The sequence below is a fragment of the Chiloscyllium punctatum genome, chromosome 11, assembly GCF_047496795.1.
Source record: "Chiloscyllium punctatum isolate Juve2018m chromosome 11, sChiPun1.3, whole genome shotgun sequence".
Taxonomy (NCBI): Eukaryota; Metazoa; Chordata; class Chondrichthyes; order Orectolobiformes; family Hemiscylliidae; genus Chiloscyllium; species Chiloscyllium punctatum.
Window position 1 is genome coordinate 81,268,944 of NC_092749.1, and position 14,581 is coordinate 81,283,524.

At 40.5% G+C, this 14,581-nt stretch overlaps 1 protein-coding gene across 9 annotated transcripts in view; it reads right to left on the reverse strand.

The window, feature by feature from the left end:
- Positions 1–14,581, reverse strand: part of dop1a (DOP1 leucine zipper like protein A) — a 344,210-nt gene that overhangs the window by 80,463 nt on the left and 249,166 nt on the right. For 8 of the 9 annotated variants that reach the window (XM_072581124.1, XM_072581119.1, XM_072581125.1 and 5 more), the window contains 2 exons: positions 11,062–11,196; positions 2,349–2,404 (listed from right to left, as the gene is read on the reverse strand). In XM_072581124.1, the coding sequence (XP_072437225.1) occupies positions 2,349–2,404; positions 11,062–11,196 (191 nt within the window). The remainder of the gene's footprint in view (positions 1–2,348; positions 2,405–11,061; positions 11,197–14,581) is intronic. The other variant, XM_072581121.1, reaches the window with a different exon arrangement.

Here is a 14,581-nt window from a genome sequence, read left to right on the forward strand (position 1 = left end):
GATAAATCTGAGGTAATGCACTTTGTAAATCAGGGACAAGACAAGGCAATCCAACAAATGGCAGGACAATAGGACGCTGAGACAAACAGGAATTTTAGGGTTCTTGTCTATTGATCCTTGAAGATGGCAATACAGGTTAACAGATCAGTTACAAAGGCATACGTAGTGCTTGCCTTAATGAATCATGACATAAATTGTGTTGGAGCTATATAAAACTTTAGTTAGAGAATAGCTGGAGTCCTGTGTGCAGTTCTGGTCACCACATTGTATGTGATTGCACTGGAGGAGGTGTAAAGGAGATTTACCAGCATGTTGCCAGGGATGTAGTATTTTAGCTGTGAAGACAGGCTGGATAAGCTCAAAATGTGTTCTTTGGAGTAGAGAATGTTGAGTTGGGGACCTATTAAGGAGTATAACGTCATGAGAATCATGGACAAGGTAAACAAAAAAGAACTGTTCCTCTTAGCTGAAGAAACAATAAAAAGGGGCCATAATTTTGAAGTGGAAGGCAGGAGATTTAGATGGAATTTGAGGAAAAGCATTTTCACACATGGTACTACATGAAGGGGCAGTAGAGGCAGAAAACCTCACAACTTTTAAAACGTATTTGGATGAGTATTTGAAGTGTCATAACATTTAAGGGCCTAATGCAAGGAACTGGACTAGTCTAGGTCAGAGTATATTTTTGCCAGCAAAGACATGGTGGGCTGAACAGCCTCTTGTGTACTGCATGATTCTTGTTGAGGGCAACTGATGTAATGGTAACTGTGTCATACCTCCAAGTTCTATATCACAAATTTAATTTTTTTTTAATGGTCATTCTTTGCTCATTTTGCTTTTGATTCCCATCTGACTCCCATGATTTTCATACTCCTCTAGATTTTCTGTTGCACTGATCCTTTGGCATTGGTCCCTTTGTTTAGTACTACATTGAGCAAAACTTTACAGACAAAACCTGCTTTAAAGGAGAAGGTGAGAGCAGTTAGGAGAAATTCCAAGAACTTGTGATACCTCCAAAAAGAAAAACTGCAGTTCCTTGAAACAAATACATGTACCCAAATTGAAAGACCTTTAAAGACTGATGAGAGGAAACATAGCAAGCAATACTAAATAAGTTGTCTGGTGTTAGGCTCACGGTAACTGTCAATTCAAATCTCGGCACTCCCTCGCCCTCACCCTGTGCACTTCAGAACCACCACCACTTGACCTCCAACTACTGGTCAAGACAGTTTTACAAACCAGACTTCAGATTCTAAAAAGCAGCAAGAGTAACAAGATGCATCAGAATAACACAATCTGGGGCAGAGTCACAACCATGTCCAATGTCACAAATCTGTTGTAAAAAGCCATAAATAGAGTCAGAGATGTACAGCACAGAAACAGATCCTTTGGTCCAATTTGTCCATGCCAACCAGATATTCTAAGTTAACCTAATCCTATTACCCAGCATTTGGCTCATATCTCTCGAAATTTTGCCTATTCATGTACCCATCCAGATGCCTTTTAAATGTTGTAATTGTACCAGCCTCCACATTTCTTCAGGCAGCTCATTCCATACACACACTACCCTCTGCATGAAAAGGTTGCCACTTAGGTCCCTTTCAAATCTTTCCCCTCTCAACTTTAAACCCCACACCCCAGGGAAAAGATCTTGTCTATTTATCCCATCCATGCCCCTCATGATTTTATAAACCTCTAGAATGTCACCTCTCAGCTTCGATGCTCCAGGGAAATCAGCTGCAGCCTATTCAGCCTCTCCCCATAGTTCAAATCCTCTAACCCTGGCAACATTCTTGTAAATCTTTTCTGAACCCTTTCAAGTTTCACAATTTAATTTCTATAGCAGGGAGACCAGATCTAAATATATTCCTTATGTGGCTATTTTTTAACTCATCTTAAACTGCCTTTGAGAAGATTCTTTCTTGCTTTCTTTATTATGAGGGCTTCTTAGGCAACATCAGAGAGCAGTTAAAAGTCAACTGAAATGCTCCAAGAGTTGAATCACATAAATAAGAAAACCAAATAAGATTTACTTCGCTAAAGGAACTGAATTTAAATTCCTAGCCGTGGTGGAATTTGAGTTCAGTCTGATCACTAAGTTGGTCCTTGTACCACTAGTTCATTAAATTCAGAATGATGCTATCATACGCACACACACACATGTATTTCACTCAAATACATAGGTTTGCATCACCACTTAAAAGCGAAGTTGATGCATGTGAACCAGCTTAAAACTCTATCTTCGCATAGATTTAGTCAGAATGGACAAAAATGAAAAGCTGCATCAAATAAATTGATCTGAATGGTACAAATTGTAAACTGTATATAGTACACTTAAAGCACATTACCTTTGGATATACGCATAGAAAAACTGCAACATACAAACTTCTTCTGGAACTTGCTTCTGAAACATAAAACAGATACAAGGCAAATTGCTTAACTATATGTAGAATTTTCTTGCAATTTAGTTAATAAGTAGCCGTTGGTCATTGGCTGCCACATGCCTTCACTATATATTTTCCTTTAATTATAGGACTGAAGCAGTCCATGGCCAAATGTAGCAAGACCTGGACAATATCCAGGCTGAAAAGTGACAAGTAACATTTGCACCACACCAATGCCAGGCAGTGACCATCTCCTTCGAGGCAATCTAACCATTATCTCTTGACATTCAAATGATGCTTTCATCGCTGAATTCCCCAGCATCCTGTAATTGTTATTGACCAGAAAGTGAACTGGACTAATCACATAAATAAAAGGTCATAGCTCCACAGTTACCATAGTCCCTGAGGACCATAGGGTTGTTCTCTTACTACAAAATGACGACTGGTTAACCTGGAAGGTCATCACACCTCAAGCAAATGGAAAAGGTGAGAAGGCAGACGTTCATGGTAATCTCTGCCAGTGTGGGAGTTGACCCTACACAATTGGTGTCATTCTGCATCTGTCAACCAGCTGTTTAGCCAATTGAGCTAACTAAACCCAACAGCCACATCAATACAGTTGCTCCAAGAACAGGTCAGAGGCTAGGAAAATTGCAACAAGTAACTCACTTCTTCACTTCCCAAAGCCTATCTATCATCTACAAGGCACAAGTTAGGTGAATACTCCCCAGCAGCCTGGATGAGTGCAGTTTAAACAACACTCAAGAAGCTTGACACTATTCAAGACAAAGCAGTCCACTTTTAGCAATGCCCCACCGAAGTTCAGGAGCAGCATTGCGTACCATCTACAAGATGTACCATAGAAATTCGTTAAAGATTCTTACGCAGCACTGTCCAAACCCATGGTAACCACAGTAAATACACAGGGCAACAGATACATGGGAACATCACCACTTGCAAATTCCACCCCATGCCCTCACCATCCTGTCTTGGAAATACAATGCCACTCTTTCAGTGTCATTAGCTCAAAACTCCTGGAATTCCCTCCTGAATGGCATTGTAGGTCCACATATAGCAAATAATCTACTCCACCCAAGGACGCAAAGCTTATTCCAATGATATTCCTTCATCCAAAACTTACATCCCCAAAAAAATTAAGGACCGCTACTAGGAGCTAAACTGGGAAATTACTGCTAATATACACATTAAGAAGCTCACAAAATAAGCTGCAAAATACTACAGATGCGGGAAATATTAAATTAAAGCCTAAACTATTTGGCAGGTCAGGCAGTTAACCAGTTGGAGCATATGCCCCACCAAGACCGGCATCGAAGCTGGGAAGGGACTAAAATTAGTCTCCTCAGTTGGTTTGTTGGTTCTGTCCACTCTTTGGGTGATTTCTGAAGTAAAAAGGGAAGGGGTGATAGGGAAGGGTTAACTGCCTGCATGCAGGTCGCTCATTAATAACTGCTGAAGGCCAATTAAATGTCGTAGGAGATACTGATTTAGATGCCTGGAATTCACAGAAGCACCAATCCAGATAGGCGAAGATCATGCCCTTTCTGTCTTGATGCAAAAGCAGCTAGAGGTTGCATTCAGGGGTGGCCTCACTACAAAAGTAATGTTTAAAGGGATTTTAAAAAGTTACAAATTGAGAGCTTCCATTTTGAAGTACTATTTCTCTTTCATATGGCTATTGCTCCTATCAGGTTGAGAAGATCTCCAGCATTATGAGCCTGCCTCCCACATTTAGTTAGACAGTAAGCAGTCACTAGAACCCTGTAGACATCACAATCAGTGTTTCCTCCTGGGGGCTGCAATGGGATGAATCCCATAGGAAGTTACTATTTCCCATCCTAGAAGCATTGGAACAGTGATCATGTGACCCATTCAAGTCACAAAGGCTCTCTTCCAGAGCAATCCAATCAGTCTTATTGCCTTGTTCTATCTTTATGGATATGTTTCTCTCAAATGCCCATCCAATTTCCTTTCAAAAATCATTGCTCATCTCCACTTCCATTATCTTTGCAGACAACAGGTCAATTAGTGTGGCCAGGTTGTTGGAGGGAATCCTGAGGGACAGGATTTACGTGTATTTGGAAAGGCAAGGACTGATTAAGGATAGTCAACATAGCTTTGTGCATGGGAAATCATGTCTCGCTAACTTAACTCAGTTTTTTTTAAAGAATCAGGAGTTGTATGAATAGTAACAAAGAGGACTGATGAGGGAACAGCGGTGGATGCAATCTATACGGACTTCAGTAAGGCGTTTGACAAGGTTCCTCGTGGTAGACTGGTTAGCAAGGTTAGATCACATGAATACAGAGACAACTAGCCATTTGGATACAGAACAGGCTCAAAGGTAGAAGACTGAGGGTGGTGGCGGAGGATCACTTTTCAGACTGGAGGCCTGTGACCAGTGGAGTGCCACAAGGCTTGATGCTAGGTCCAATATGAACGATTTGGATGTGAACATAGGAGGTACAGTTAGTAAGTTTGCAGATCACACCAATATTGGAGATGTAAAGGACAGTGAAGAGGGTTTCCTCAGAATGCAACGGGATCTTGATCAGATGGGCCAACAAGCTGAGGAGTGGTAGATGGAGTTTTATTTAGATAAATGTGAGGTGCTGCAGTTTAGAAAGGCTATTCTTAAACACTTAATGGTAAATTCCAGGCGAGTATTGCTGAATAAAGAGACCTTGGAGAGCAGGTTAATAGTGCCTTGAAAGTGGAGTTGCAGGTAGATAGGATAGGGAAAGCGTCATTTGGTATGCGTGCTCTTATTGGTCAGTGCACTGAGTAAAGGGATTGTGGCTGTACAGAGCATTGGTTGGGCCACTTATGGAATACTGAGTGTAATTCTGGTCTCTTTGCTATTAGAAGGATATTATGAAACATGAAAGGGATCAGTAAAGATTTACAAGGATTTTGCCAGGGTTGGAGGGTTCGAGCTAAAGGATGAGGCTGAGTAGGCTGATGCTGTTTTCTCTGGAGCGTGGAGACCGTGGGGTGACCTTATAGAGGTTTATGAAATCATGAGGTGCATGAATAGGGTAAACAGACAAGGCTTTTTCCCTGGGGTGGGGGAGTCCAGAAGTAAGGAGCATAGGTTTAGGGTGAGAGGAGAAGGATTTAAAAGATCCCTAAGGGGCAACATTTTCATGTAGAGGATAGTGTGTGCGTATGGAATGAGCTGCCAGAGGAAGTGATGGAGGCTGGTACAAATATAACATTTAAAAGCCATCTGGATGGATATACGAATAAGAAGGGCTTACAGGGATGTGGGCCAAGTGCTGGCCATATGTGACTAGATTAATTTAGGCTATCTGGTCAGCATGGATGCGTTGGACCGAAGGGTCTGTTTTGTGCTGTACATCTCTGTAACTCTATTAGCACTCACTGAAACAAAAACACTCTTCTTCACATTCCTCCTGCATCACTTCCCCAAGATCTTAAAACCGTGTCACTAATCCTCATACCATCAGCTAACTGGAATAGTTTTTCTTTGGCAGGTCTAAATGAAAGAGACAAAGTCGGGCACACGAGTATTTAATCTCCCCTAAATATTTGCTCCAAGTAGATCAACCACAGGATTTCCAACTGAACCACGTTGCTAAAATCCCTCATTCCTTGGACTATTCTTTCATAATGCTCCTTGGGTGCTGCCTGACCGGCTGTGCTTTTCCAGCACCACCACTTGTTGAAGGCGAATATAGAAGCTGATCAGTGGCAAATGGAATTCAATCTGGATAATTGTGAGGTGATGCACTTGGGCGAGACAAACATGGCAAAGGAATACATGACCAACAGCAAAATCCTGAGAAGCACCGAGGATCAGAGGGACCACAACTAGATGAAGTGGTTAAGGTGGCAGATGGGAGTTCTGTGGGGTTCTGGAATCCACATTATAGAACAGATGTAGTTCTAAGTTTATTTGCTGAGTTGATAGATTTGTTCTCAGACATTTCTCAGAAAAAGAACCAGAAGAGATATCACCCACCACAATAGCCCAAGACACTAATAGAAAGCAGGATAGAAAACCAGCGCTTCATCCAGGCTCACTGATGATGTTACCTAGCATGGTGAGTAAACATCTGAGAACAAATCTACCAGATCAGCAAGCAGACTTACAACCACGTCTGTTCTATAATGTGGATTCCAGAACGACACAGAACTCCCATTTGCCACCTTAACCACTTCATCCAGTTGTGGTCCCTCTGATCTCCGGTGCTTCAACCCGTGCTACAAATCTTATTTAAAATCACAAACTCTTATGGGCGCACAATGCTCAAATTAGCCCAAAGATGGGAAACCAATACCATCGGACTGAGTGCCACCTACCAACAACTGTGCTTCCTACACAAATGTCTCAGGAAACAGGTACTACCACGATGTATCAAATACAAACCATCTCTCAACTCGCCACAATCCAGAAGAACATCAGAACAGAATGGCTGCAGGATGTTACAAGAAATGATGAATGATACCCACAATCAACTCCACAAATGAACTAGGAATTTGATGCCAAATAACTCTGTACTCTAATGCAGCTGGCCATGAAAGGACAAGTATGTTAAAATGAGCCATCAACACTAAACAACAGCAGACCAAAGCCTTTGCTGGCCAACCTCTCACACAGTAATACATGGACAATTCAGAAACTTGGATAAAGAATGTGTCAGACTGACCACTCTCAGACACGGAAAAACCTGTCTTAGTACAAGGGATGAATTTCAACCACAGGGACATGGACAAAAAGGACTTCCTAGCAGCACTGGAATCCACCCTGAAAGACAATGGATTTACGGATGAAATCCAGTAGGCCATAAGACAGACAATAGCACTAACACTAAGCACAAAGAAAAAGGTGAACACACTGGAAAACTCTGGAAGGAGTTAGAAAAGACAGAAATATCATAATCCTAGCAGCAGGCAAAGGATGCATGACCATCACCCTGAAAGAACACAATAGATTGAAAAAGCAAAAACACACTCGCAGATACTGACAGATGGCGATGGACCTGACTCCATGGTTAGAAAAGCATATTATAGCAAACCCTGAGGAAACCTCACAAAATAGGTGAAATTAACAAGACACACCTCCAAAGAATGAAACCTGAAGGATCCAACACACCCAGTTTCTACAAATTACCGAGGGTACATAAGCAAGGCCCCCCACCTGCTGTCCCACACCTCCACCCCCCCCAAGACCTGTAGTCTCATTTCCTTGTGCACCCCAACATACAGACTAGCAAAGGAACTGCAATGTAAACTGAAACACCTAGTAAAAGACTCAAGCCATTCCACCCCGGAATTGCTTGACATCACCAAAGACACCAAGGTGTCTTTGTGACGGCCCGATTCACATTAATAAACATCACTCTAGCCAAAGAAACACAAGGACACAAACACCTAAGAGTACCAACTCCATCAGCAAGGACAACATCTCAAATTAGTAGACCTGTGCCTCACAACTCACTCCACCTTCAACGACAAGACCTACAAACAAATCAATGGAATACCCATGGGAATCACCAATATCAGGACTCTTATCAGAAGCAGTTATGCAGAGATTAGAACGAACAGCCCTTCCCATGATCCAGCCCATGCTTTGGATCCACTACATGGATGACACCTTTGTCATCACGAAACGCAATAAATTAGAAGAAATTCACAAACACATAAACAACATCCTTACTGGTATAAAGTTTACCAAAGAGGAAGAGAACAACAACAGACTCCCCTTCCTAGATGTCACAGCAGAACGAAAAGCCAATAGAGAGCTGTAGACCAGCGTCTGCAGGAAAGCCACTGTCACACACAGACCTACAGATACACACACTCCTACAGACCCATACACTCATGTAGACCCTCTCTCATACACAAGCTCTCTCTCTCATGCGCTCACACATACACTCCCACACTCCCTCTCACAGGCTTATACCCCTTTACACTCACTCCTAACACCCCACCCCCGCGCGCGCACGCACACACACACACACACACACACACACACACACGTTTGTGGGGTGAATTTGCATGTGCAGAATTACATTTTATTTTGCTCAAAAAAACTGCATGAATTCATTCTGTAAATCTATTTTTTAAGATTAGAATCAGCCTGAACATTGTGGCACAGACAGTCTCACACAGGGCAGCTCTTAATGCGTTATCTGGGACGACATGACAATGATTGTTAAGTTCACTTGAGAATGTAACTTTAAAAAGTTCTGCGATTTACATATGAAAGAACTGAAACCAACATGTTCATTCTAAAAAATTAGACTCTTAAACAATCCAGATCTTTTTCAATATAAAATTTCAGTTACATCAGACTATAAACTTTTGCTATAAATTATGTGTCTTATGATTTTATACTCCAAAACCATCTGATGTTGGAGCAGCGCTTCGAAAGCTAGTGCTTTCAAATAAACCTGTTGGACTATAACCTGGTGTTGTGTGATTTCTAACTTCGTGAAATGCAGTGACCAGAACTGGATACATTTTAGTTGTGACATAACTAGAGCTTTATCAAGTTCAATATAATTTTTCTTTTATACTGAACGAATCTATTTACAATATCTTAGATCTACTGTCCGATTTGCTTTGCAAACAATTCTCTTCCTTGCCACCTTCAAAAGATCCAAGCCCATTTTTATTAATTCATTTTCTATTATATTTACCCCAGTTGAAATTGTTATTTGCATATCTCTCAGCTTAAACCAATGCTGACATTTAGAGAGAGACGAAAGAGGAGAAAAATACCCACTAACTGTTCACTTTTCTACAAGCAAATGCTCGATAATGGTTTTGCAGCCATTCAGAATTCCCCTACATTAAGATAGCCAACCTTTCAGCATGGGAGGGGGGCATATTTAATTTTTCTTTCACTCAGGGCAGTAGATTTCACGAAGATAGATTCTGTCACAACAATAAACATGAATTGTGGGGAAAACAAGTCCAAAGCGATAAGCTGATCATTAAAGTTGATCATTAATAAAGAGACCAAAAAAAAACGAAACAGCAGAGTCAACTAAGAAAACTTTTTAAAAATGCATTTTTGGTTCACAGTCAGACAAAGAAAGAAAGTACAACCCAACACCTGGTCAACAGAGAAGAGGGTGGAAACTGGATCTAAGCTCGGGAGATGGGTTTAACTGGGATCACCTCTGATGGACACAGTCTGAGCTGGCCTCGGTGGAATTCCCCTGAAAAGAAATTGCCTTCCAAAATGACTTTTCCTCCTCAGTCAGCTTCATAGAAGCAGGAAGATGAGGGCTCGAGTGCGCGGGAGTTCAGCTGAATTCAACAAATACTGTACACCCACCCACACACCTACTCACTCATATCCTCTATTCTCTAACACTCTCCGCCTGGGAGGTTTACCAATGATATCACTGAGGAGTACTAAAAGTGGCTTTCAAGGTACCAACATACCAACCCACAGCTTCTCCTGATTGCCATTGTTTCTACCATGCCCCAACCTCAGCTGAGGAAGTGCTCTGATTTTCATTTACCCCCAGCAAGCCCACCTGCCAGACAGTAGCCAGACTCTCACTTCCCAGCCTGCAGCAGGAGCTAGACGCTTGTTCTAACCCCCCGACATCCTTCATTCGATAATGGTGGTATCCCAACTCTAACCCAGCAGACAGCAGTGTCCCACCAGCATTTGAACAATGGCTAGTCAGGGCAATTTGTAGTTGCAGGTGCCTGTTGATCAAGCCTGCTCTAGATGCCTCTTATCCTTTCCACCCACACACTCCCCTTTACCTGACTCGGTATTTGATTAAAAGCTTTTAAATTTGCAACATCTTCCATTTCTGACAAAAGACCCAGTGAAACATTAACTGCATTTGTCATTTTCATAAATGCTGTCTGAATTGCTGGGGATTTAAATCATTTTTTTAAAAACAGATAAAGTTGGTTTCAGAATTGTTCTGAAAGTAGGAATTTATAGTTGAATACAGACTATTAGAAGTATCTTGAGGCACTTTATAAATAAGCTTTGGGAAATGGATGAAAGGCAAAGAGCAAGAATAATTGAGATGGGAATGAAATATTCAAATGAAAAACCCAGGTGAAAAGTTTGAAAATGATTTGTGACCAAACAAAGGAAACAATGATAGACTTGAAATGCAAACTGTTTCTTTCTTTACAGATTCTATGTGACCTGCTAGGTATAGCCAGCATTTTTCTATCTTTTAACATTATGCATGATGTATGTTGCACAATTTATGAATAAGTATCTGATATGGAGAAGAATGAAAAATAATGGACTTCCGTCAAAAATTGGGATTGATGTAAGTTATTTAAAAAATCTTTAATGGAAATTAGCAAGAGTACAAGAGTCCTTGATAAGCACAAAAAAAAGAGAAATAATTCATTTGGAATACAATGAAAAGTTTGCACACTATGGTACGTCACTTAAACTTTATAGGGGATATTATGGCCATCTTGTAACAGATGGTAGTTGTGTCATTATAAGCTGACAAAATGCATATGGAAATCACAGAAATATAACATGTTATTGCATGAGATGGCTATCGGTTTTGGCTGTGACTAGTTTCTGACTAACATTAAACATGATAAAAAGTGAATAAATTAGATGTAATCAGCAATAAAGTAAAATAGTAATCAAACAGTATCAACTCTTTAAAATCAATATTCAACGTACCTTTTCCTTGGTTGAAGGTGGAGGCTGTTTTAACACTTCTTTCACTGTCTGTATAACAGTTTCAACCCTCATTACGCTAATGGAGCGCACTAGTTCCACCAACAACAACTGCTCAGGACAGGGTACAGGAATAACCTTCAAATATTAATATTACAATTTATTTAATCTTGAAATTCTCTTACATGAATCAGTCTTATAGAAAACCAATCACAAAAGTGATGAAATGACAGCCACCCAATCAATCAAAGGAATGGCACTTGCTGATTTAAAACGTGGGGTCCTGAAAAAGCACAGCTGGTCAGGCATGATCCAAGGAACAGGAGAATCAATGTTTTGAGCATAAGCCCTTCATCAGGATGAAGAGCTTATGCTCGAAACATCAACTCTCCTGCTTCCCAGATGCTACCTGACCTATTGTGCTTTTCCAGCACCACACTTTTTGACTCTGATCACCAGTATCTGCAGTCCTCTCTTCCCCTTTGCTGATTTAGTGTGCTAAGGTACCTGGAAGTGGATTTACAAAGCGCTCAGACTTAGAATTATAGAATGATATACCACAGCGATGGTCACTTGGACCATCATGTCAAGGACTTCGTAGTTGAAATGAAATCAGAAAAATATCTGGATCAAAGCAACATTACAGATTGAGAAAGCAATGTCAGTGGCCATCACTTGGAAATGTATAAAGAATTAATTATTGGCATGCAGTTTAATGCTTACATGACAAGGTTCTCATTGTTTGAATCAGTTAAGTAAAATGAAAAAAGAAGGAAAATTTCATCTTAGTGATAATAATTTAAATTTTTCACTGATAGGTTTGGTTCTTATTTATAACTGTTCCTATTTAAAGGAGGTGTATGAGGCAAGTTGATTTTACACAAAGGTGCTTGGCACATGCTGCCAGGGGAGGTGGTAGAAGCAGATAAAGTTTGAGAGATATTTAGAAGACACATGAGAGGAATATTACAGACACAGTGGGCCAAAGAGCTTGTTCCCACGCTGTACTATTCTACGAATACAGACGGACCAGTTTAGATGAACTCAAATTGGAAAATAGATTTTAAATTATCATGTGACCACATGTATTTTTCAAGTAGACATCAGTGGATGTTTGTTTGCTATTGCCCTGTTTTCTTAAGAGTTCAAAAAGGTCAATGCACTATTTTAAATGTTCTGAAGAAAGGCTCCTAGACCAGAAATGTTAACTCTGCTTTATCTCCACAAATGCTACCAGACCTACTGAGTTTTCCCAATAATTTCTGTTTTTGGTTTTGTCACCATTTTAAAAGTTATGGAAGAAATTATATGCTGCACTCATCAGCATTTAAGCTTAAGAATTATGTTTTAACAATGGAAGATACCAAATGCATTAGACAATGACAATACTGTCACAGCAAATTCTGAATGAAGTTCAGCTAATTAACAATAAGGCTAATACTCATATCAAACAGGCTTTAGAAAATAAATTACAGGAAAACTTGTGTTAGCAGGATTTGAGAGACATGGTCCTGCTAGCCCAATCAATTGGCACTTGAGTTATATTAAGAGTCACTTTATAAAGACATGATACATGAGAATCCTGCTCAATTACCACTTTCAAGCTTTAAAGCCAACACAAGTTTGATAAAAAAAAGGAAGCATGTGTCAGGTATGGCATACTAAAAGTACTTCAAAAGTATAGGGAGTGTTACTTAAAGAAATTAGGAGGGCAAAGATGAGCCATTGAATATCTTTGGCAGGTAGGATTGAGGAAAGCTCTAAGGACTTTCCATGTACTGTATATTAAGAATAAGAGGATCACTGGGAAAGGTACGGCCTATAGAGACCTAAGGGGCAAACTGTATGTGAAACCAAAGGATGTGGATGAGGTCTTAACTCAATATCTCTCATCTATATTCACAGAAAGGACAGACATTGTAGCCACGAGTTCCAATGGAATGACGAGGTTCTAGAACATGTTAAGATAAATATTAAGGAAGTATAAGATGTTTCAGTGGGCGTAAAGATGCAATAATCCCCAGGGTGTGATGAGATGTATCCTGGGATGCTTTCGGAGGCAAGGGAGGAGCCTGCTGGGGTCTTGGAGGAGATATTTAACAATTTACTGGCCACAAGTAAAGTGCTGGATAACTGGAGGATACTTAACATGGTTCCTTAGTTCAAAATGGGCAGCAAGGATAGGCAAGATAATTACAGACTAGTTAGTCTGGCATCAATGGTAGGCAGATTATTAGAAAAAATTCTGACAGACAGGATTAACTATCACTTGAAAAGTCAGGCACTGATGAGGGATAGTCAGCATAGATTTGCAAGAGGGAGATCCTGTCTGTCTAATTTAATTAAATGTTTTGAGAAGGTGATTAAATATATTGATGAGAGCTGTGCACTTATTAGGTTTACATGGACTTCAGTAAGGTTTTTTGATATGATCCCACATGGAAGGCTGTTCCAAAGTTAACAGCCCATAAGATCCAAGGCAAGTTGGCAAACTGGATCCAAAATTGGCTTGCAAGTAGGAGGAATAGGGTGATAGTGAAGAGATATTTTTGTGATTCGAAGCTTGTGGGCAATGGTATATGACAGGGATTGGTGCTGGGACCCTTGCTGTTTGTTATGTACATTAATGATTGGGATGTAAACATAGAAGGTATAATGAGTAAGTTTGCTTTTGAAACAAAAATTGGCGGTGTTGTTGATAGTGAGGAGGATGGTCTCAGCCTACAGTCTGATACTGTTCAGCTGTTAAATTGAATAGAGTAATCTTGATAAGTGCAAGGTGATGCACCTTGGGAGGTATAATAAGGGAAGGATATACAAAATAAATGGTAGGTTCCACTAGCTTCAAGAGCTCTTGATGTATGAGTCCATAAATCTCGAATGGCTTCAGCACAGGTAGACCTGGTGGTGAAGGCAGCATTTCGGTTGCTTGCCTTTATTACCTCGGAGCAAGGAAGACTTGTTACAACTTTGATAAACATTGATTAGGTATTAGATGGAACACCATATACAGTTCTGATTGCCACACTATCAGAAGTACATGAATGTGCTGGAGAAGGTGCAGATGAAATTCACTAGGATGTTGAATGAAAAATCTCAGTTATGAGGAGGCTGGGCTTGTCTTTCTTGGAGCAGCAGAGGTTGAGGGTAGATCTGATTGAGATATACAAAATTATGAGAGGCATAGATAGAATAGGTTGAGAGAATCTCTGGAAGACGACCAGAAGGCATACGTTTAAGGTGATGAGCAAGTGGTTCCAGGGAAACTTGAGAAAAACCTCTTTAATCCAGAGGGTTATAAAATTTGAGCATACTGATTGAGAGACTGGTGGAGGTGGATACTGTCACAACATTTAAGAAGCTTCTGGATAACCATTTCAAATACAAGGGTTTAGCAAGCTATGAACCAAGTGAGATAAATGGGATGAGTGTAGTTAGGTGTCTGTTGGTCATCATTGACATGGGGTGGGATGGGGCAGGGGGAGGAGAAGGAAAAACAGCTGAAGAGCCTGTTTCTACACTG